We start from the raw sequence: 23748 nt of genomic DNA, 5'->3' as shown, positions 1-23748 counted from the left end.
ACTCTAATACATGCATTGCTGAAGATTCTAATTTTCATTGTATTTGATTTGATGGAATAATGTTGTTTCCTTAATCATTTTACATAAACTCAAGGGATAAAGCAAAAGGTGGCGAATGAGAGGAATCTAACGGTTTCCAATAAGTTTGTTTATTGGGAATCAAAGTCAAAACACTTTCCAGTGTGAATAAGCCCCGATAATGAATAACATAACTGATCAATTAGTAGGCGAAGGCGAAATGCTTAGTAAATAGTTAATAAGAAAATAATAGAGTCATAGAATCGAGTTGAACTTGTAAATATTATGTATTTATAATGTAATTGAACAGTAAAACTTACTCATTTAAATTTAATTCAACAAATGTTTGAGCAAGTGATTTTGCTCCCTCTTAGCTTTTCATATCAAATAGAGAACCAATTGCTTTTATCAAGATCCACGTCGATACAGAAAACGTTCCGATAAAATACCGAAAATCCATCTCTACTCTATAAGATAATCATGATAGTTTATAGATGATTATCATTCTAGAAAAATTACAAGACTAATTACAAATAGAGTAACTATAAGTTTTGAGCATCCAATTGACAGAGTTTTCCAAAATTTTCTTAGGATTTGCCGGAAAAGTTTTGTTTCAATATGGAAAATTAACCAAATTTAAAAAAGATGATAAAATGTTTATTTGATAATCTATTGATGATGTTTGTTCAAGAGTAAGTATTAGTGCCATGTGATATTGGTATTGTATTGATGACTTTTTGCTTGATTCCAAGGTTAAACTTTTCTAGCTCATGACTTTGTTTCCCATGATAAGATTATCTGTCAATCTTTGTAGAAAAATTATTATTTAAATGATTTTACTTGATGAAAATAAGTTGAAATACAACTGAAATATCAAACGATATGAAGAATAGCAAGTGCTTAAATATAATTTTAATATTTTCAGGTTTTTAATCGGTAAAATGGTTCATAATCTAAGTAAAATCCAACAGTTTGTCATTGAATTCGTATTCAATTGTTATAACTTTATTTACTCAAAACAAATAATATTCAAGGTACCTAATGTTTAGTCAATAGTAAAATTTGAGCATAGCAAAAAGTTTACTAATGATCAGTTACTAATCTTTACATATAAGATCATCTGATTAATCAAAGTACATGTACAACGTCAACATATAAAATTGAAATTTTCACGATTGAAAGCTCATTTTCTGATCAAAACATCAAAATAAAAGTTTAAGTTAAGCAAAGATTTTAAAAACTGTGTTCAAAAATATCTCATCTCTCTAACATGAATAATATCAAATTTTCAAGTTTTATTGTAATTATTATTTTCATAACTATTCTGTCTATTAGTTTAGTAGATGCCTCGCTTACTTCAAGTTCATCAAGAACTTTTACCTTCGACTTGAACTCTTTACAACAAGCACAGCCTGTATCGGATGTGGCATCAATTCTAGCATCAGCAATAGTAAATGGCCTGGTTAACATCGGTTATCTTAACACATTTAATGCTAATCAATTTGTACAATCCTTTTCGTCTGCTTTTTCGCAATCAGTTTCATCGGCTGCTGCATCGTTCAATTCATCGCCCTCATCTTCCAATTCTACGGCTGAACAAATATCATTAAACTATACCAACTCTGACGCTCTCGTTCATTTTCAGATATTAATACACGATGATACCGATTACATCTATTAATATCTAATAATCTAAAGTTTCAACGTCGACTATTTCATAACTATAATTTGAAAGTATTGGGAGTGAAATAAATAACGTTATTAGAAGGAAACTGATCAAATAGCTCGAGCTCAACTTTTTAATTAACCGAGCGGCGAATTCGTTTATATTTACTGTTCATGGGAAAACTTGTCCCACTTAACGGTACTTACATACTTGTATTTTATAATAATAAGTATTATTTTTCTATTAGAATTTCTCATGAATGGATCTCATTTCATATTCAGATTATCCATCAGCACTAAAGTGTAAATTTTCGTAGAATCTCAAAGTTTCGGTCCAATCTAGTCCTAAAAATCTCATCCATCTTAACTGTAGAATAAAAGTTGATCCAATTATCGGAAAGACAATAGATTTATATGCAAATATTCAAGCGATAAAGTAATGAGGATAAAAGGCTCAGTACAATACAATGTAGACCAAAAAATAACGTTGAGAGAAAAAAACTTTCTCATGATAATGTTATTAATACTTTGTAATGTCTATGGAAATGATAACTGACAATTACTTCAAGATTAAACAGCAAACACTGAGAGAGAGAGAATGATGATGAACAAGGATATAAACTGTAATACTACTTATGACAAGTTCGGGATAAAGTGCACTTAATCAAGAAGATCTTTTAAGGATGAAGATGAGGATGATGAACATTCTTTGCATCAGAAAACAGAGTAACTCCTTTACTTATTTTTTTCGTCTCCTCTTCTTGACCATTATCATTATCTTCATCCTCATCATCAAGTATGTTTACTCAAATCTTGCAAACTCAGCTCAATGATCCATCATTTGATTGACCTATTCATCTTACTTTCTTCATCATCATCATCTTCTTTAACTTCATCTCTTGCAGACTCGAGATTATCTTCATCGTACTTCATTTCCTCTCTCTCTCCATCCATTTCTGATCCTTTGACTTCTATCTCACCAATTCACTTTCTTTATCATCCTTTTAGTGATTTCAATGGTCACGTTAATTTGCATTGTTTCGTGTCAATTGACCTGACATTGGATATCCATTCAACTTCCACTATTTCCTCCTTATATTATATCCACAGGATACCACGTCTCTCTTTTTTTGCTTCAACATTACCTCCAACCTTTAGACTCCTATTTCCTTCTGATTATGGTGACAATATTGATTACCTTAAGTTACTAATCTTCCGCTTGTCTATCACTTAATCAGCGAAACTTAAACCCCTTCAATTGTTATCTTCATCTTTGTCCTCATCTTGTCCATCATCATCATCCTTATCCAGGTTAATCGATAGATAGGTGATAAATAATCATGATGTACAAGCAAAGTGATTAAGATGACAAATGATATCAATTTTTTATGTACAGCCAAAGACTTTGAATTTGCAACCAGTTTTTAAATCATTCACACAGTTGAATGTAATCAATGAGAGACACAGTTAACCCAGAGATACATGATGCATGATCATAAGTATTTTCCTCTCATTTAAGTGATTTAGTCTCTTAAAATGGCCCACTGATTAGATATCAAAAGTTATCTTCACTTGATTATCATTAAAATGCGAATGATTTTTGAAAAGTGGCTGTAAAACCAAAGTCTTTAGCTGGATTTCTGTAATAAGCAAAATTAGCGTAATAATTAGATTTTCCTTTCAAAACGATTAACGTGACGACAACGATCAACTCAATGACCACCGAAAGTGACATCAAAGTCAAATTTTGTTGATTTCAGGAAACGAGTGAAAGGTTCAATCATTTTACACGAATTCAACTTCTCAGTTTGTATCATCCGAATCCAATTAAAGAGCTCAAATGACTGACACAGTTAATTTGAATTTGAATTTGTCACATTTAATGAAATCATCAGAATATTTGTCACGAAAAAAAAGATCAAAAGTTTTTCCACCATTACTTGTATTCACAACATGGAATAGGTTTATTCAATATTTTCCATCGTTAACTTTGACCCCTCAACTATGTCATGTCCTTGGGCCTTATTCATCTGAAAAGTAAACACTTTGTAGGTTAAAGGGTTACCCAAATTACAAGGAAAATATCACTTAATGTAATCTAAGAATTTACATCGTTGCAATTACTGTACATTGATTAAAGTTAATTTGATTTGATCGTGAACGTAATAATTGTCAAGATATACATAAAGTTGATTAAATGAATATAAGAAAATTAATGAATGCCATTAACTTTAACGGCGGTTAATTAACTGTAATCAACTGAATAATTAACAAGGTATAAATAAATACATGTAGTATATTGTTGCAAGAATGTAATATATTCCGAAGTAGAAAAAAAAACTTCACAGAATAACATTTATTGGCATAAAAAGATAACATTATCATGTCAAGTATCATGGTAATCAGGAGTATGGAACTTTTTTTTATTTGTTTCTCTTTCTTTCATGATCATTGAGTCTCAGAGAAAATTTCAGATAATCTTTTGACCTTGAATTTGATGAGCCATCACTATCGTCATCAGAATTCACATCAAATCTAATCACCACAATTTTCATTAGCCAGCAAATTAACCAACTAATTGGAAACTTGTAATAAGAACCACGATGATAAGTTCATATAATAGTTACCATCATGTTTTTGTTTCTGTTTCATTGGTTCTGGGCTCAAGATTTCATTCGTTAGCTTTACAAGTTGAAACTTTTTCCCTTTACAGAAAGTTTCATATTCATGATATCAAGTATATACTTTTTTGTTCTTGTATCTTTATCAACATAATACTGGGATTTTCATTCAATTTTCATGATAATCATGAAAATGGTTTGCAATAAGTTCATTGAGTTGGATAAAAAATTACTACAAATAGACAAGTGTAGATGAAGAGAGTAGGTCAACCGCATCTTGTCCTGTTGTTTTTATCCGCTGGTCAGTTTATCTTGTAAGTTCTGATAATGAATCTTTCAACCTATTTACAGGGTAAGTCAACGGGAATGAGTTAAGACTAATAATCATTTTCTTTGGGTGAAAAAAAAGAGGATAAAACTTAAATCAGTAACTTCGTTGGTTAGCATCATCATCATCACGACGATTATCAACACAATAGTCAAAGAGATGGACATTTGATGAATGACCATCCACCATGAGAGATAATGATACTCATTCACCAATATAAAAGAAAGAAAAATAAAATAACCAAGAGAGATAAACAATTTCCACCGGAGGAACTATTTTTTTCTCCTTGTGCTTCAAAAGGAGCAATTTCTTTCCACCCCACCTCATAATCCAAGCAGATAATCAATTAATCTACTCGCTCTTTTTATCCATCATTCATAAAATTTCAGCCCAACGACCTTCAAGCATCACTACTACTTATCTATTCATGTTTATGATAAACCATCACCATGATAATCGTTCATATCATGAAGATGGGTCAGTCAGCTGATGGACAAAAACAAAACTGGAAGAAAATTTTTTCAACCAACCATAAAATCACCGGAACACTGGACATAAATTGACCATTGATAAACAATCCCGATTCGACCAACCAATCAGATAGAAAACCTGTAATAATCGATTCTATCCTGAAAGATTCTGGTCAAAACAAAGGAAAAAGTTCTGGAAGAATTTCTTATTTTTTTCTTGCTGAACTTTTCTTCTCTTTACTTTTCATACTTGGATAAGGAATGAGCAACAACAACAATCGAAGTACAAATAAAGTTGTTTAATGAGGCAATAACAACATATCATCACAACGATAATGATGATGAAAAAATTATGAACTTTCGAACTTGGAAATTTGAGGAGAAAAAAAAGAAAAGTTCCAAAGAAAACAAAAAGATCTACAGATAATAAATTATTATCAATCGTATATTAACATTGTTAAGGCCAGAAAAAAGAGATTCGAGTTTGGTAAAGCATGAAACTCGTACGAAAGTTAAAGAAATGATATTAGAACTCGAGGAAAAATATTTCAAGATGAAAAATATCAGTAAAGTTTTCGAGATAACAAGATTACGACAATAATGCTAGTAAGTATTGTCATGGAAAATGCTACGAACTGAACAATAGAATTATTCCAAGAATGTCAAATAGAGTTAATAATAATGATAGAATTTATTTCTTTCCATCGAAAGTCCATTTTTCGTTTCACTTTTCTTTACAGCATTCGAAATGATTTTCTAATCCAAGATTATCAGTTAATCTTAATCTTTCAATTGGAGGTGGAAAATTTCATTTTGTTATCACTTCCGTTTCTCACTTTCTATTTATGTATAAAGTTCACATAGAGACAGGGGATTTCATGGTATTTTGCTCATCGGAATCATAACTAAACTTACGCCAACGTCTTAGTAAACATTCAATTCGAGACTGGACAATTTATCATGTACTCTGAGAATCTAATACAAAGAGTAAACAACCAACAATCAACAAGAAACCAAAATTGAGAATCTGAGCTGAGAAAAAAAAAGTTTATGATGAACTCAGAATACAAAGTAGATAATCAGTTTTATCATCTCATACAATCTCAGAAAGTGAATCATCATCAAAATTTTTAGTAGTTCATCATCATCACCATGATAGTAATCAGAAACATTGTATCAACAATTAGCAGCTAATTCAATAACGATCAGCTAATTGTCAATTCTTGAAAAGCTAAACAATAAAATGGCCACTGGTTAGAAGCTATCAAAAGGATTATTATTAGGGTAATAATAGTATACAGTTGATAACCATTGGTGAAACATTTTCAATGGTCATCTTTACATTGCTTCTAGATTTTTAACATGTAACTGGACAAATACTCCCAGTGTTACAACAATAACAATACAAAAAATAATAATAATAAACCATAATCATCATCATAAACCATCACAATGGCCAATGGACGAAGCCCAAAAAATAAAGCAAAAAAAGGCCGATGCTCTTGTTATCTGGTTACCGGGAATTGTATCTGACAAAATAGAGATTCAATTCTGATACACTGAACCATCATCATCATCATCATCATCATCATCATCTTGATAATACTTTCATGGCCCATGTAAAACTAATAAAATGCTCCATCGACCAGACCAACCATGGAAGAAATAAAAACAATCTCTACAAATGAGCTTGAATACTTGGAACCTAAAGAATCAGAATAAAATATAAGAACAAAAAAAAAAAAAGAACAAAAAAGAAACAATTTATTCGAAAAAGAGAGAGAGAGACAGAGAGGGAGACAAAAATTGATTAAGAAAAAACGAAACAACCTGCAAATCATATATCGATATATATAAATCGTAATGTCCAAAAGAATGTAACTTTCTAATCATCAACATCATTGCACTTTCCTTGGTAGATTCTCAGCATTCACAGGGTAATGCTTTAAGTAGCCACTGTCCATCCTAAATGACCAATAAATGTAACATCAGAAACACATAATATCTGACCGATACATAATAGGCTAAGGATAAGATTGATGTAAATATACAGAAAAGAAAGACTAATAATAAATTGATCATAAATCAATTGTAACATTTAATTAAGGTCCAAGTTACCCTGTTTTCCACTCCCTTGGAATAAAAAAAAATCACCTCCCACTTTCCCCACCTTCATCATGTCCCTGTAATTGTATATCAATAATAATAATCAAGATAATGAGTTTCACCCACTTCGCAGTTACATTATATCTCTGATATGTTCGGATAAAATTCATTTCAATTACTTATCATCATTATGATGATTATAACTATGTTATGATTATTATCATCATCATCATCATCATTTTAATGATCATTATCACTGAATACATGCTAAGTTCATGAAACTTTCAACAACAAATATTAACATTATTGTTATAATATATTGTTATCATTATCAAGTGAACAACTTTTTGCCAACTTTTTCCTTACATTAAGTTACTCATCAGCATCAATATCATCTTCATCTTCATCTTCATCATCATCATTTACTACAAAGATATTCAGTATGATGAAATCTATCAAGTCATATTAATTATCATCACCATCTACAACTGATGATTTATTTTCACTTATATACACAAATAGACACTTTTACTATTGATTAATTTTGTTTATTTGTTTGTACTTGATGTTTATACCAATCAATAAGGATCAACTCTCATTGAGGTGGTAATGAGATTTCCATCGATTCTAATGATAATGAATACAGAAATTTGCTCGATAATCTTGATAGAACTGAGCTAAAAGTGATAAAGGATAAGAATGATATTTATCTTAAATTCATTGAAAAATCGTATTATCAAAATTGTAAACAAGAATAAGAAAGATTAGATCAGGAATGATGGTCAGCATTGAATGAAGTATATGTGATAACAAGATGAATTCTGTTCACTGTAGTGAGAAAATTATTCTAAAAGGTCAAAAGAAGATGAAGAAAAAAACTGTTTTCTTTTTTTTTTGATACATTTTCCTTTCACTTTTTTTATCCCTCATGTATAACTGGTCAAGCGAATATTATTTATCTCAACAGTAGTCAAAGATACGGACAATGGTCAGTTGAGAAAATTTTACCAATGAAATTGACTATTTTGTATCAAATAGCAGAAAAAACTAGCTAATCAAAGTGATCATAGAAAGAGAAATGAATTAATGATTCAAGAAGATCGGAACATCGAATGTTACAAATAATACATTTACCCTTCATTTCTCATATTTTGTTTTGAAATTTTTCTTCTAACGATTGTCAGTTTAAAGATTTTTCTTATTCTTCCATTGGATAACTCAGGATGAATTTAAAGTAACGAAATGTGATGAACGAAATAGAGTACAAGTCCAAAGAAATTGCAATAAATGGATTCACAGAAATTGCTAAATTTCGGTGGTCATAAGTGAGAGTATTTTTGTGAAAAAAATCTCGCCACTTATTGACCTTTCAACTTTGTTTCGATAGAGAAAATGAGAGAGGAAAATGTCATCTTCACTTTCTCGTTGATTACAAGGTGAAAACATCCAAAGAACAATAATGAAAAGATTGTAATAAGAAAAGGATTAAGGGCTTAAGTTGATTGAGAAAGATAAAGATTTACTTTTATGTGATTAGATAAAGCTAAGAGTTAACAATAGATTTTATTAGGAAGATGAAAAGTTAATAGAGATTCAATTAAGTATAAGATTGAAAATGTATCTTAATTGTTTCACCATTTAATCAACTATCAAGAGGTATAAACACAATATAACGAAGGAAACAATAAAGACAAAGTAATAAAAATGGACTCGATTGACAAACGATGGACAAGGTCAACATTAAGTAAACAATAACCATGAAAATGACACAATATAAACAGTTTCTGTTTACTTGAATTTAGATTGTAACTTTTTTCGTTAGAGTGAAAAAAGTTTTCGAAACTTTTTTCTGACCTAATCAAAGTTTCGACAATTTCATGGTTCAAATACTTATTACAACTGAACACTTTTAATCACTACCGTTACTTTAGTTTTTCCCCTTGAATTGATTGACTAGATTAGAATCAAATTAAATTCTATCTGTTAAAAAATTCCAAATGAAGAAACATTATTTAATATGGAAAAAGTTTTTCTCTATTACTCAATTTTCGATTCATAAACTGGAAATTATTTCTGTTCCAAACCAGAATCATTTCTCATTCAGAATCATCATTATTTCCGTAGTTTTTTTTTGCTCTCCTTATATACATTGGAACTTTTATCTTTACCACCTCCCATTCATCCACATCCTTTTCTATCACCATCATACAATAGCAATTGACCTGTCAACTCCTAATGATGTGACAGTTTTCACTTTGCTCTAGAGTGAAGAAAAAAAATTACTACCATTGAATTGTTACAAAATCAATTGTATTATTTATCATCATCGTCATGATCATTATTCAAGTTTATAACAGTTCAATTATCGATACAAGTATAACATTGATTTATCGTATAACTATGAAATCTTAATGATACAGATCAAAAGGTAAATGATGAAGGAAAGAGAAGTGCAACCAAAACGATAAAACTCTAGCCCAGTAATTGTTATTTTATCGTTTCATGTAAATCCTATGGTGAAACAAATCATGAAGAATAAAAATTCAGCACAAATTCAACCCAGATCGTTGAAATTCAGGCGAAAAGAAAGTTTATCACATGTATTGTTTTCAGAACTTCATTGAACTATTGTTTTATTACATTTGTAATATTCGAGCATCGATATTATCGATATCATAATCTTATAACTGGAAGATTTATTAGAAAATATTTGTGAAAATATAGTTTGATACATGATAAATTTCAGAGCTTTCATGATAAGCTCAGATGATCTTGAATGTTGCTCGAAATTTTGTCTAAAAAAGGTTTATCAGCTTGAGAAAAGTCTTCAAAATCTAAATGATAACTTAGTATTTATGAATTAGCAATTTATCATGGAAAAAAAATATTCATCGAAATAAATTCAACTCTTTTTTTCATCACAGATATTAAATCATCATCAACATGATGGAATAAGTTTCCAACAAACTTTCATCATTCACTCGAGGATAATAAGAGTTTATATAATAAAGAGAAAATTTCATCATAATCAACTTTACCATGATATCATAATCAGAATTACCACCATCATGATAACCGATGATTATTATTGAAATTTGGATGAAAGGTGGAAAAATGATGAGGAAAAAAGTTCTTATTAGTTTAGTGAGGTGATGGAATCTCAGATTGAAACGTTATGATGCTCATGATGATAATACCAATTGATTATAATGGAAAATTCTGACAAAGTACAAAATTCTGAAGGGAAAAGTAAAAAATGGGTTCCAAGTAAGGAAGTAAAAATGTATCTCTTTTCATTTGAACAAACACTCACATGAACACAATGAAATCTCAAGTCTTCATTTCCATTGGTAACCCAAATATATCAAATATATAAAAAGAATACTTTTTTTTCCAAGAAATCGAATGCATTTCCATTAATCATTTCCTAGTATTTATTATCATGAACAAGAACAAACAATCAAATAAACAAACATGATAACAAATGAAGAAAGAGCGGAAACTTATTCGAAGCCGTGAGAGTTCATTCCCTGATTCTTAATGAAAAGATTGAGAGAAAAAAAATTCATAACAAGTTTCAATAAGAATTCTAAATGATATTTAGAGAAATTTTCTCACAGTTATTTGAGAGAGAATATTATCAAGGAGAGAGAATAATTTTGCAATCTTCATCAGAACTTTTCTCCTCTCTTTCTTGTCATACTTTTCGCTCACTTTGCTGATTCGATAATCTCTTTTTATCATACAGACTAAATGTACATGTATCACTATGAGGAAAGAGACTTTTTATCCTTCATTAGAGAGAAATGAGTTCTGATCAAGAAAAAAAGAGAAAATGTCATCATTTGAACTTCGAAAATGTAAGATCTCCTGTGGTTCCAGAATACGAAGAGAAAAATATGAAAAAATGGAATAAGATAAATTCATGGCATTGGAAAGTTACTCCGAGAAGATGTTCCATCATGGTTTAGGAACATATTTTTTCCAGAAAGATGGATAATCTGAAAGATGTACAACTTTAAGATTTTTTTTATACAGAAAAACTATTATGCAAATGGTCAATCAGTATGTATCTTGATCCACTACAGGGGAAGTCGAGTAAGTACAAGGTGGAATTTTTTGTTCTAAAAAAAAGAATAGAGAATAAATTTATGGTAATTCTGATAGGAGAAAAGGTGGAAGAGATATCCTTATTTCGAGTAACTTAGTCAGGGAGAGTAAAAGTGAGTGTAGATGACAAAAAAATTCAGACTGTATAAGGGAAACTGAATAATCGAAGGGAACATTTTTCCCTTCTTCTTGGATAAAGTTCAGACTCTTATTTTCTTGATATCTGTGTATGTGACACTGAACTTTCAGCTTCATCATCCTCTTATATGCATACACATGGGAGGAGGTTATAGTCAAGGTGTTAGAGGAAAATTTTACAAAATTCATTTCATGTGTAAACGACATGAGATGAGGTTTATCATGCATTTGAAATAAGGAAAAGTTCACAAAAATCAGGGAAAAAAAGATGTTCATAATCTTTGCTTTGTTCCTCTTCAAGAAGCCATTTCATGATCAAAAGGAACCGATTGTATGAATATAAATTGTATTCTTTTAATTGTAAGAGTTTCATGTTGATGAAACTGAAGTTTTTCATAAATTGATTCAGATCATTTAAAGTTAATATCTCACAAGTTATTGATATCATGATGAAAAAAAAGATAACGATTGTAAGAGTCTCTGGAGGGAAAACATCAAATGATGAGGAATGATGATGATGGTGGAGATACTTTGAGATGGAAAGAAAATAGAAAATCATTTTATACCTTTATTGGGAATCGGTGAGTAGGAGGAAGATAATGTAGGAATTTCTCACAGAGATCATGATTATATAAAAAAAATGAAACTCAAACGGAAGTAGAACAGAATAAAAATGTCATTCAAATCTGAGAGTCAACAGTAGTTCAAGTTGAGAGAATGAGATCATCAGCAATGAGAACGGAAGTAACTCTGAATAATTTGATAGTGAGAAACAAGGAGAGTCTATATGGATATAAGTGAGAAACGAAAATATATAATATATACATTCAGAAGTGTTCAGTTTCCGTTATCGTTTAGTCTTGATCAAAAGATCAAAATTTTTCTGGTTGACAGGGAGTGAGAAAAGATATTATCATGATAATACCTCATCACTTTTTTTTGTAATATTTTTCCAATGAAATAATATGAAATCTTATGAATCAATATCAACTATTAATATTATCATTGTTAGATATTGAATTTATTTCTCCTGATGATAAGTTATCATTATCATCTTAATAAGTAAAGCCTTTATACAATCGATAAGTCAAATAATATTCTTACATTGTAACGATAATGTTTGAAAACCACTTCGATTGTATAATTGTAATTATTACATGCATTACTGGTCAATATGTTCTTATCCTGTAAATGTATAACAGTCTTAATACTCTCCTTGCATTAACGTTCACCTGAAAGACGATAAATAGATGAGAAGATAAATATCTTCATTTAAAATATTCCATTTATTAAATTACTTATTTTTCTTATTCAACATCCTAATCTCTCCTAATGTTCCATGTATATTTCATCTCGCCTTGATTATTACTGGTTGAATATGTATTTTGGGTTGAATGTTGATCAATCTCATTCAAATGTACTTCCAGATTGATTGTCAACGTTATGAGGTAGTTGATTCACCAAAACCACCATTTGCTAAACTAGCTTAAAACATTGATTTTGCTACAATGCCAAGGGAAGGCTTATATTAATACATTGTTACTTTTTGTTCATAATTTGTTCATTTTAAGTAATTTCAGAAGTTATCTCAGTCAGCCAGGGTCAACGTCACACCAATTGTGACACAAATCTATGGAGCGAATCCCTTATTTATTTGAAGATCTGCAAGCGATCATGGAGGCCATAACCAGGCAACATTTAAAGGATCTAATTTCCCCTAAAGACATTTGTCATATTACAATATCAAGGTCACTCCGGTCATACTTCTTAGATACAATTTCTATGTCATTTGATTTTTATAATCGAATTAACTCCCAATCATCACAACTTTTGGACATTTTTCATCGCAAAGGTATAGTATATTCGGTTTGATCATCTGCTGAACTACTACGCTACTACTATAGAACTATCTGGTCCAGTTCTCAATAAAGACCAAGCGGCCATGCTGATTGGATTCTTTTGGCGTGATAAACGTATTTCTACAGAATGATGTTTCCTGTTAAACATGATTATACATCTTCAAGAGCCGAATACGTTCCACTGTTTTTGGACCATTGAACAGTTAAAGTGGAACTACTGGTCATTATTGTTAGGATACAAGACGTGCCTTTGTTCTCACAAATACGCCACCTTCATTAATTAATTAAGTGGTTAAACGAATGGAAAAGAATTTACTCAAGCCCTTTCGGTGTCTCTAACACTTGATTCTGCCGGCAGAATTTTAATATTTAATTATATTAAGTTTGACTGAATTTCTTGAACTGCTTAAAACCGATGTATTTCTAAACTAACTTTAACTGGCTTAGGGCGAGACATATACTACTAATGACCTTGAAACTGCATCCTTATAAAATGACCGGAATGACCTTGATATTAGACAAGGCTAAGTCAATTCATTTATCTTGCTTTGTTAATTATTATGAATACAGAAAATGTTGAATAGTTCATTTTATTCACTTCAATAACAATAAAAGCAAATAGCTTAAACAATTCTACAAATACAGCAAATCCATTTTTGATTCACTGTCTTAAGCTCAGAGTTACCTTAAAATTTGTTGGAATAGTGACTTTCTTCAGATTAGTTGCAAAAAATTTCAAGCAATGTTACAAGAATATCCAGCAAAATAGCATCAGAGAATGAAAGAGATGATGAAGATAAGTCAAAAGTTAGAGATGAGAGAAAGTGAATGATGAGAAGTGAGATAAAAAAGGTACTTTTATCTTGACGAAAAAAGAAAAACATATTCAGTTGTAATGAAAAGAGATTCAGTCAAAAGAATTCAAGTAAGGTCAAAAGTTATCAATACATGTAACTCATAACAATTCTGAAGGTGATAATGGGAGTATATGAACAGACCATTATAAGTTTCCTATCATACCATCCGAGAAAAATAAAACCACTATCGATAGTAAATATATGATATTGAATAGCATGATTACTTACTGATAACTGAAAAGTGAAAGTGAAAAAACCAACATCTTTTTTCATTTACTGCTGGCTGATCAATTCTGTTGATGGCCAGTCTTTTACCTTTTTTGATTAGTCGAAAAAAGAGAAAGTCAAAGTTTCATCACCTTTACACTTGAAAGGATCGACATGAAAAAGGTCAAAAAACGAAGATTGAAAATTCAGTTTACGAAAAGGTAAAATTCAAAGCTCGAGAAATCTCAGAGTTTCATTCATTGAATCGTTTTCTTTTTATCTTCAATCTCCATTCCTACTCATTCTGATTTTCCTACTAAATTCTCATTTCAACTAATCTTTTGTTTTCTATTCTTTGGAGTATTTTGTTCATATTAATTTTCATCATTTTCCCCATGAATAGGGAGATGCATCACTTACGTCAGGAGAATTTTTCTCATCGTGGCAACTATTATTTACCGTTATTTTTATCATCCAACAAAAAACTCTTTGATTAATGATTACTAAATTGAATGAACTTTTCACTGAACTCATTTTTTTATTAGCTCATTCATATCCCAAGTAATTCAATATTATCAATATTCAAAGTTTCTAATCAAGTCTTCCCGGTCAATTAATTTGGTTATGTAATTAGCTACTACAGAGTGGTAAAAAATTGCTGCTGGTGGTAAGATTAAGTTTGTTTAAGGTTAATCGTCTTAATCCTGGTTAATTAAATAGCAGTTGAGAAAAAAATTGATTCAAATTTTGAATGACAAGTTAAACAATAAAATAAATGAATCAACATGATGAAGCTAATCAATTGTTTTCCTTTTAAATGTTGGCCCAAACAATTAAAGTTGTCGTTGATTATCAATTAAAGAGTTGAACAATTTGATTAACTCCAAGGTTCATTGTGATTTAAATTGTTGTTGGTCTTTAACGGTTTATGATTAACGATAAATAGTAAGCAACGAGAAACAATTAGCAACTAATTACAATTGTTGGAAGGGTGAAAAAAAAATAGTTTCATCATTGGGAAGGAAAAATTAAATTTTTTCTCCATTGTCTTTCCAATGGATTATCATTACTATTCATTGTAATCATGGTAAGATAATGATTCAGGATGAATCCATCATTTCCCTATGAATAATTATGGGATGACAATGAATTTTTATTCTGGTTAGATAAGCTTCAATTAATATCATCATTATCATCATGATGAGGATAAAATGAGATTAAGGATAAGGAAAAGTGGATCAAGCCCAAAGTTTTTTTCATCGTTTTATCTCAATTTTTGACATATCTCTTCATGGTAATCAAATCATGATTATAATCATCATGAATCAAGGAGTGACATTGAAATCTGGTTCAGAGTAAATTTCGGTTAAAAATTAAAAACGATAATTTGATTATTTTTGGGTTCGAAATCAAGTTCCAGCTTGAATACATGTAATAGTCTATGAATAATGTTCAGCAAAGTTAAGTGATGATAATTTAAATTTTTCATTATGTAACAATTAAACTAATTGCCTATTGTTTGGTGTTACCATTTACCAGCAATTAACTGAAACAATTTATCTTCAAAATGATGTACCTTGATTATTGTTGTAAACAATTATCATTGGTTAATTGTTTCATTTTCTTTGTTGTTTCTGTTGATTTACAATCACAATTGTTAAGTGATCATCATCATCATGGTGATTATGTAATTGTAGTAATCTTTATAACGGTAAATTAAATTACACTTGTTAATTGCATTGAACAAATTTTACAAGGTTAATCAATTTAATATAGTGATAATAATAATAAACAATAATAAACTTGACTATCATTAAGGTGATAATGATAATCAACTTAGGTAAGGCAATTAGCAAATTATAATAAAGTGAAACAATTTCATCAGACTACAATTAAGTTAATCAACTTTGCATATGTTAAGTAAATGAAAAAATGATCTTATACAGGGCGTTTTTTTTATCCACTACGGCTATTACACTGAATATCTCCGGAACTAAAAGTCATATGAATGTCAGACTTGACCAGAGGACTAAACAGAATTGAAGCGCTCGACCCTACGATTTTCAAGGTCATTGAGGTCATTTAACGAAGGTAGCATTTAAAGGCCATTTTAAGGTCATCGTGTAAAAGAGCAAATCAAATCACACCTCAGATTTTATTTTGAAGTGTCTGTGATGAACGGATTACAAGATAGGTATGTTTCAATCTGAAAACACTTCAAGAGTTAAGTTTATAAGAAAAGTCTGTATCTCAGCTTCCTTTTGACGGAATATCATCAAACCTTAGGTTTGAGTGTAACTTTTTGTGCTCTTTCACACATCGACCTTAAAATGACCTTTAAATGCTACCTTCGTTAAATGACCTCAATGACCTTGAAAATCGTAGGGTCGAGCGCTTCAATTCTGTTTAGTCCTCTGGTCAAGTCTGACATTCATATGACTTTTAGTTCCGGAGATATTCAGTGTAATAGCCGTAGTGGATAAAAAAACGCCCTGTATAATTAAAATGAAATCATTACAATCAGTTAATGATTGTAATTTAATTTGATAATAATTACGACAAAATTAAAAGGTTCCCGTTGCAATCAAGGGGCAAGATTGACTGGCCAGTGAGTGGATATAATAAAAGATGACCAGTAGTCATCAACATTATCAATAAGAAGAGGGAAAAAATTATGAGAGGAGAGAGAGAAATGAGAAAATAATAAGATTATCTTTTAATTAGTTTCCATTCAATGTTAATCCATTATTTACACTGGGCTAACATGGTCATCCCGAACTGACCATCTCTCACTCTCTCCTGATAAAAATATAAGTAGATTGAGATGATCATTAGTCTTTTTGAGCTGACTCAGAATCATCATCATCACCATGAAGACCATTTCAAACTGTACATAGACCAAGATGAGATTAAGAAGTGGAAAAGTAATCATCATGAACCAAGAGTAACTATCATTTAATCAGATGAGATAAAAATCATCTTTAACTGTATTATTTAAATGATAATTAAAACAACAGTTACTTAATCATCATCATGATAATCTCATTAGTTAAATGATAATTGTCTGAGCGAAGCGAAGACTATACATCGAAAAAAAAACTCTGCGTTAAACGATAGCGATCACAATTTTAGTCCGATTTTCCCCAAATTTTCAGGATAGGACCAAATGATGGGTCTGGTCACCTGTATAGTTTTTGGTGATGATTGGCCCACCTCCGAAAATTAGTAATTTCTCTTCACGCTAGATAGCGAAAGTGTCTATCACCATGGCAACGAGGAAAATGCCGCTTCTTTTAAATTTTTGCGTTTCTCTTTCTTTTCTTTCTTTTTTTCTCAGTCTCTTTCTTTCAGTCTCTTTCTCTCTCTTTCTTTCAGTCTCTTTCTTTCAGTCTCTTTCTTTCAGTCTCTTTCTTTCAGTCTCTTTCTCTCTCTTTCTTTCAGTCTCTTTCTCTTCTTTCTCTTTCTTTCAGTCTCTTTCTCTCAGTCTCTTTCTCTCAGTCTCTTTCTCTTCTTTCTCTTTCTCTCAGTCTCTTTCTCGCACGCATTTCTCAGTCTCTCTTCTCTGAGTCATACACGCGCTCAGACGTCACTGCCGCTTGCAGTAAGCCTAGTATTAATTTACTTTCAATCTACTTGTTCATCTCAGTAAGTTGTTGGCAATTAAAGACAATAAAGAGAGAGAGAGAGAGACTTAGGAGAAAGATGAACAGATTAACAATTAAGATTTCAAGTCAACCATAAGAAATGATTAACATGATAATAATCCCATGAGATAATTAACCCTGGAAATTAAATTCTTAAACTTGGTTAGAAGCAAAAAACTGTAAAACTTTCATATCGAAGATAATAAAATGCTGAGTTGATTCAGACTGACCTTCAATTCTGAGAAATTCTCAGAACTATCAACGGAAGAGTAACAATTGATTATCCATTGATTGATGATACTATTCAAGGTAAAAAGTGATGATTGTTTAACAACAAGTTCAAATCATCATTTACAGTTAATGGTCATTCCTAACTAGACATGATGATGTCCATCAGATTCAATTGTTTCCCCATGAAGCAAACTTGTATTTACTTTAACTGTAATATTTATTCAATGTTAATGATTATTGTTACTCTATTTACCCTGAATTTTTATTACCAATGTTATTTTGTGTCAAAGTTCATGCTGATAACCATTATCATGAAATGATTACCATTCAAAAGTGTTGATTGATTGGATAGAAATGGATTTAGTCATGATTGTCAATCAATCAATCACTTATCATTTTCCTTATTCCAATTTCAATTTGATTTTTTAAAATTTTCATTAGTTTTCTTGTAGTTGAATCAAGATAATTTTACTACAGGGTTAATGTTACTATTTGCATAGGTGACCAAGCGGAAACGGAAATGATGCTCCAAAAAAACTACTTACAGATAACGTTGAGTGTGAATGATATTGAATAAGGTTGAGATAATGCTGGATGATTAACTTGGCAAATGTATTCAATTCCGTTATCAACTATCTCAGGTCGGATTCCAAGTTCATTTGAAACTCCACTTCCACTGATACTGGATATTGTACTGATCTAAAATCAGGGTGATGAAAATGAATCAGAATTAAAGTGAAAATGTAAACAAATATAGCTGATTGAAAATCAAAACAATTGAATTCTAGAGATGAAAACTGAATCTATTATTTGAAACTTTTATGTTTCCAATTTCAATTGCATGATTACCATCATGATGGAAATGTAAGTAATAAATGAATTCAATTCAATATGATAAAAATATTAGTATTCCCTCATTATCAGCACAGTGATCATGATAATTTCATTTCAATTTAACTCTTTATATGCAATTATCATCCATGGAAAGTTTTTGATATCACTTTTAGCATTTAAATATAATCAACTATAAAAGTTCAAATTGGAACTTAACAATATTATCGTTTGTTATTGTTCATTAGCATGATAATATCACAAGAAAAGAAATATATTAAAAAAAAAGTTTCAACTTCTAACGAAAGATATTATTATATAAGCGATATAAAATTAGGTGACATTCATTTTGATAGCAACTCAATTGGGAATCAACTGATTATCATGGTTATTATTACCATTAAATAGATAATTGTAATTTTATTTCCTAAGGCTCATCATTACTAACATCAGAATCTTGATTATCTTCATGAATTTTCATCCAAACTCACAATTCATTATATTTAATAAGTGAGTAAACTTTTTTTCCACAATTGATTCTTTCTCATTGTTATTATTTAAATCCAAGTCATTTGAATCTATCACAAAGAGATTCTTAATTATCGTCATGATATTCAACTCATTTTCCATGAAATCATCAGAATCAAGCTGAGAAATTTAATCACAAACTATTTCAAGTTTTCTCCTTCAAAGATAATCACTCAATCTTTTGAATATTCAACAAGTTATTAGTTAATTAACTTGAGATTAGATTTACCTCTTTTCCTTGTCGATACCATTTAAGATTAGGAGGTGGATTACCTCCCAGAGAGACACACTTAATCTTATGGACACTTCCTGATTCCATGGGAAGATTATCCTTATATCCAGTTAAAGTTGGTGGATTGGGTGGATCTGTAAGAGAGTATGAAATAATTTCTTAATTTAATCATGAATAGTAAAAAGTATTACATATTAATTGATGAGGAAAAAAGTTCCAATCAAGTTTCAATTACAATTCATGTGATTTTGCAATACAACCTTTACCATGGGGAAGAGAAATGTGATCATTGAAATCGTATAAAAATATTGAAAAAGAAATTGAAAATTCATCATTCAAGATTAATTGAATGTTAATCAGTAATATTTATAGATTTGCAAGTTAATTGTTGTGTAATTTGTTCAGCTATATACTCTGTATATTAGCATATCAATAGATGACCATCACTGGACATCAACAACTACAGAGAATCAAGAATTCACTTGAGACTTTGAATTAATTTGATCCATTTTCCTCTCTCTGTCTGTTTTCTTGTTCATATTCACTCACATTTCTAGTAAAATCTGTAGTGTTCATGAGATATCTTTTTTCATGATATCATGGTGATGATAAAATTGAGAATTCATTAGGAATTCATATCATGAATTATCATTTGTCAGTAAATAATTGCTAAACTTTCACTTAATTCTGTAAACTGATTTTCTATCTAAACATCATCATCATTACTCTTTGACCAATCGATACACAATGAGAGGTAATCAAACAAAACTAAATCAATGGACATAAACGTGAACATCAAACATGATTATTGAACAACAATTAACGTTCAAACATAATTATTATTCACGTAATCGTGTTAATTGTTGTTATAAAACCTGCAAAAGTAAACTATTAGTGGATTCAGACGAAATCAATTAGAGTTTAAACTTTTCATTGAAATTGATTATCAACAATCAATCAGCTCAATTCTGATCGATGATTGGAGTCTCATGAAAACCATGAGCATCCCCTGAGTCTAATTGATAAAATTTCTCCATCACTGTTGTTTAATGTTCATTTATTTTCAATTTTACATCTAATCAATTTTGAAATTATTTTTGAACTTGATTAACTTAAATTTTGTTCTGTCTTTTCCCCAGAATTTCAAATTGCATGATAAGGTGTCTCTTCTTGATTCAAGGCTCAGATTCATGATAACTTTAAGTATAGAGAATCAAAACAATGTTATCATCTAACATTCATGAGTTTCACAATTTCAAATACCCTGTGGGTATAACAATCGACTTGAAATCAAGACAATAGATTCAAAAGTTAATTATTTTATGGGAAAAAAATCTAGAACGATAAAAGTTCATTATCATTGAATAAGAGGACATTCAAACGAGAGAAAACAAAATTCAAAATTAGAATCAAAGCTAAACGGAGGAAAAAAGTTCTGTTTAAATTTCGATAGTAATTAGATAATCATGATGTGTGACCCAATTTAGGTGGAAAATCAAATTCTGAGGTTCTGAGTGGTTGTAAAATCAGCTTAGAACATGATAACACTGATATACAATTGATTTTAACCCGAAGGCATTTAGTTTCTAGAATATAAAATTCAATTGGAATAAGAATTTCATGATAACTCTAATGACAGTGTTCTCCATTTTTCCACCACATCGGTTACTAAATCAAAGTTATGTTTCAAGATAAAAATCAAAACAAACAAAGAGAAAAATAAAGTTCTAATCACTCAGAGTATCTACTGAGCACGACACATGAAACAATCTACGTGTATTCATGTACTTTCATGGATTCCATAGATTTCAACTCATCTTTTTCTCGATTTGTTTTTTCATTCTCATGATTACGACTCAGAAATCTATCTTCACCAGAATTTGAGAACGAATTATGTTACATGTTGATGAGTAAACATGTAAATTCGTGCTCAGCCAGCGGGCACTTTAACCTTTCTTCTGAGTTGGTGAATTATTCAAGATTCGGTTACCTGAAAGTATTGGGAAAAGAGAGCATCATGATCAAGTTCAATTCACCGAAAAACTTTTCAATCTTTTCATGTAAAACAAAAACATCAACCTGAGAATTGAAAATTCTGGAAATTTGAAGGAAAAAAAAACTTTCGTGAGTATTGAAATTCAAACATATTCCAGACTGATTTATATAAATACAAAATTATTCTGATTAACCATCATGGAAACTCATTAACCATGAATATCAAACTGAATAAAAAAATCAACAACAATAAAAAACAATATGAATAATTTTTATCTCAATAGTAATTTGAAAAAATTTCCTCATGTATTTTAATGCTCGTCTAGTTGTAATTGGATTGATAATGAATCAGAAATGTTGATTATATTTACATCAACCCGAATTCATGTGAAACAATTAGCTAATCAAGGCCAAGAATTGCTATCATATCATGTTTGTAACAATGTAAATATTATTTATTAAAATTATTCACGATCAATAAACTTAATCAGACAAACTCGTTACAATAAGTAACTCAAGTAAACAAGAATCACAATTTTGTTCAATAAAATTCAGTTTCTCATGACATGATTAGTTTAACAGCAATTTCATCAAACGAAAAAAATTGAAGATACTGTTAGAAGATGTAACATGATTAAGATAATGATGATGGTGATTTAATAGAGAAACGAGATTGAGATTAATCTGATAATTGGTTTTCCAATGAAACGGATGTTTTGACAAAGGATAAAGAGGAAGTGGGTGGTTGTAAGAAAGAGTGAGAATGTGTGTATGTTAAAGAGAGAGGAGGGAGAGAGAGAGAGAGAATGAAAGACAAGAAGAATTCATTTTCTATCGTTGTTTGTATTGGATGATGTTAGAAGAGTTTTTGTCAGATTGATAAAAGTGATTCGCCTAAGGTGAGAACATGAATTAGAATATTTCTTTATTTTTCTCTCTGTCTTTTTCCTTTCTTTCCTTTCTTTTCTCTTTTTTCTTCTTTCTCATCTTCTCTTTCCTCACTTCTGTCATCCCATGGTGAAGGGATGACTTTGATGAAGATAAATGAGTTAATATGCTTGTTGATGCTTTCTCATCATCCATGGTACCTGTTTTTTCATTACAGGAAATAATATTTTTCTACCAATTAATCATTTACTTACAATGACGCATCATCATGAAGGTAAGATAAAGATGATGAAGATTAAGATATTGAGAAAAAGTTCTGAAAAAAAAATTCCAACATAAAACCAAAAGATAACAAGATGAAGATGAAGGATGGACAAGGTATCATGATGATGATGAAAATTCTGAGAAAATTTATCAAAAAATTGGAAAGATGAAGAGTGCGAAGGGAAAGGAAAAAAGTTCTTGATGAATATTTGGTTGATGGAACAAAAAAAAGCTCTAGTGTGAAGAAAAAATCATCGAAAAAGAATGAGAATTTTTTTCCAATCATTTTCTCATTGACTGAACTATCTCCATGAATATTATTCTTAGGGTTTGGTTATCATGTCGATGAATTAATGAAAGAATAAGTTGAAAAGGAAGAGACAGACAAAAAGAAGAAAAATCTATTTTCAGGTGAAGAACGAATTTCCGATTTTTATTAATCATCTATCTGTCAGAATTTTCTTATTCTATTATCTTTTTCTGATTGAAATATCAGTAGAGTTAATTGATTCTCTCTCTTTCTCTGAGAACTTCATTCTAATCATCAGGAAAAGAGGTAAAACTAAGTAAATTAATCTTATTTTCACCTTTCAATCTAATGAATTCTGGTTCCTATTTTGACTAATCACTTCTGATGATGAAAGAGAGAGAGAAAAGTAAAATAATCTAACAGGAAACCGGAAACCGGTCAGAGGATGAAGGAGAGATTCTGATTTATCCTGAATGATGGAAGTGGAGTAAAGAGAAAAGTTTGTT

General features: G+C 30.2%; 1 protein-coding gene across 1 annotated transcript in view; it reads right to left on the bottom strand.

Moving 5' to 3' along the window:
* LOC128392688 (nephrin-like) overlaps positions 1–23748 on the bottom strand; it is a 78314-nt gene that overhangs the window by 19211 nt on the left and 35355 nt on the right. Inside the window, exons 6-7 of the mRNA XM_053352754.1 lie at positions 19843–19979; positions 18800–18953 (exon numbers count right to left, since the gene is read on the bottom strand). Of these exons, the coding sequence (XP_053208729.1) occupies positions 18800–18953; positions 19843–19979 (291 nt within the window). The remainder of the gene's footprint in view (positions 1–18799; positions 18954–19842; positions 19980–23748) is intronic.

The sequence above is a fragment of the Panonychus citri genome, unplaced genomic scaffold, assembly GCF_014898815.1.
Source record: "Panonychus citri isolate SS breed McGregor unplaced genomic scaffold, ASM1489881v1 Contig00136, whole genome shotgun sequence".
NCBI classification, from domain to species: Eukaryota; Metazoa; Arthropoda; class Arachnida; order Trombidiformes; family Tetranychidae; genus Panonychus; species Panonychus citri.
This window is presented reverse-complemented; position numbering and strand designations above follow the sequence as displayed.